At 58.5% G+C, this 1,543-nt stretch overlaps 1 protein-coding gene across 3 annotated transcripts in view; it reads left to right on the forward strand.

Annotated features, from left to right (window-relative positions):
* Positions 1-1,248: 1,248 nt before the first annotated feature.
* Positions 1,249-1,543, forward strand: part of HSDL2 (hydroxysteroid dehydrogenase like 2) — a 41,766-nt gene continuing 41,471 nt past the window's right edge. Inside the window, exon 1 of one of the 3 annotated variants that reach the window (XM_006034124.3) lies at positions 1,249-1,405. In XM_006034124.3, coding sequence (XP_006034186.1) covers positions 1,389-1,405 — 17 coding nt within the window. In that variant the 5' untranslated portion in view covers positions 1,249-1,388. The remainder of the gene's footprint in view (positions 1,406-1,543) is intronic. The other 2 variants (XM_025216065.1, XM_025216066.1) reach the window with 2 other exon arrangements.

The following is a 1,543-nucleotide window of genomic DNA, read 5'->3' on the forward strand; positions in this document are numbered from 1 at the left end:
ACAGAGACCAGCCCCCCCCCCCCCCCCCCCCCCAAATTATATACCCCTACCTCTCCACAGGTGTTCTCTTTTGATCCTGGAAATAATGGTAACCCTAACTCTACGCACATTAGCTTTCATACCAGAAACAGCATAGTTGTGTTCACACAGCACTGCAGCAGGCTAACTAGCGCTCTTTCCCCCCATCAGTACTAACAGGCCTAGATGCAAGACAGTGCAAATACAGCTGACTGCTTTTATGCCTCTCCCCAGCACGGTCTCCCTTCCACCCTCCCAATCTTTTGTATCCAAAGCACCCTCTCCACTTTACACACTGCCCTAGGCTTGTCCTTTCACAGCATCTGATGAAGCAAGCTTCAGCTCAGGAAAGCTTATGCTCCTATACATCTGATTTAGCAAGCCTACAAGGTGTATCCCTACCTTGCCTTCTGCCTGATTTCCGGCTAACTACTTCTCTCTGCTACTAGAGCTGATTCACAGGTGAGGAGGTAACTTGGGTACATCTGCATGGGGCTGGCCTGTGCTCTCTAGATCAGCGTTTCTCAACCCGTGGCTTGCGGTCCAAAAGTGGGTTACAAGAATAGATGAAAGGGTTGCAAACAAACTTTAAAAACGGATTCTCCTTTAAAGGGAAAAACCATGGGAAATGGCGGTTTTTCCCTTGCAGGCTGCCAGAGCTCCAGCCTGCCAGGGGCTGCCTGGGTCCCCATGCCCCTGCCCCACACACCCATCCCTTGCCCCACACACTGGGCAGGCAGGGACTGGGGGCAGCGGGTTGGGAGTGAGGAGCACTGGGTCAGGACTAGCCGTCGATGTTTACAAATGGCTCCTGGTACCACAAAGGTTGAGACCCACTACTCTAGACGCACCGAAGTAGCTGAGTGCAAGCCTATTCCAAAGGGGCAGCCAGCGCCTGGTCACACACCTCCTTCCTCTCAGGGCAGCAGATCTGGGGAGAGACACTGAAAAGAGAAACTAAAAACATCTACAAACTAACTAACTGGTTACTTCACTGACTAGTTGGTTAAATCCCTCCAGGGCCTGCCCCCGCACAGCCCTCCCTGGTCCTCAGTGACGTCAGACGCCCTTCCCCCCACCCCGCGGCTCAGCCCCGCCCAAACCGCGGCACGTGTCCCAGAACACGCCCGCTCGGGCGCTGGTTGCCATGGGGAGGGAGGGGCTGGCCGGCGCTCAGGGGGCGGGACCGGCAGTCATTAAGGGGGCGTGGCCACCCCGCCGCCATTGTTGTGACCTTTCACCCAGTGCCGCGCACTCACTGGAGCCCGCGAGAGGTTCCGGCTCGCTCTTTGTCCCCCTCCTTTCTTTCCCCGACCCTCCACGTCTGCGGGGCTCCCGTCTAGTCCGGGGCCCGCCCGTCAATAGCGGCCATGCTGCCCAACACGGGGTAAGCGTCTATCCGCGCCGCAATGTCTGCAGCCCACCCCGTGTTATCCTGGCCGCGCATGCGCGGTGCGCTCCTCGGACACCTGCGGGGGATCGGGCAGCGCCTGGGGCCGGGACTGGCGGGGGGGGGGAGGGGGGG

Source organism: Alligator sinensis, unplaced genomic scaffold (assembly GCF_000455745.1).
Source record: "Alligator sinensis unplaced genomic scaffold, ASM45574v1 scaffold371_2, whole genome shotgun sequence".
NCBI classification, from domain to species: domain Eukaryota; kingdom Metazoa; phylum Chordata; order Crocodylia; family Alligatoridae; genus Alligator; species Alligator sinensis.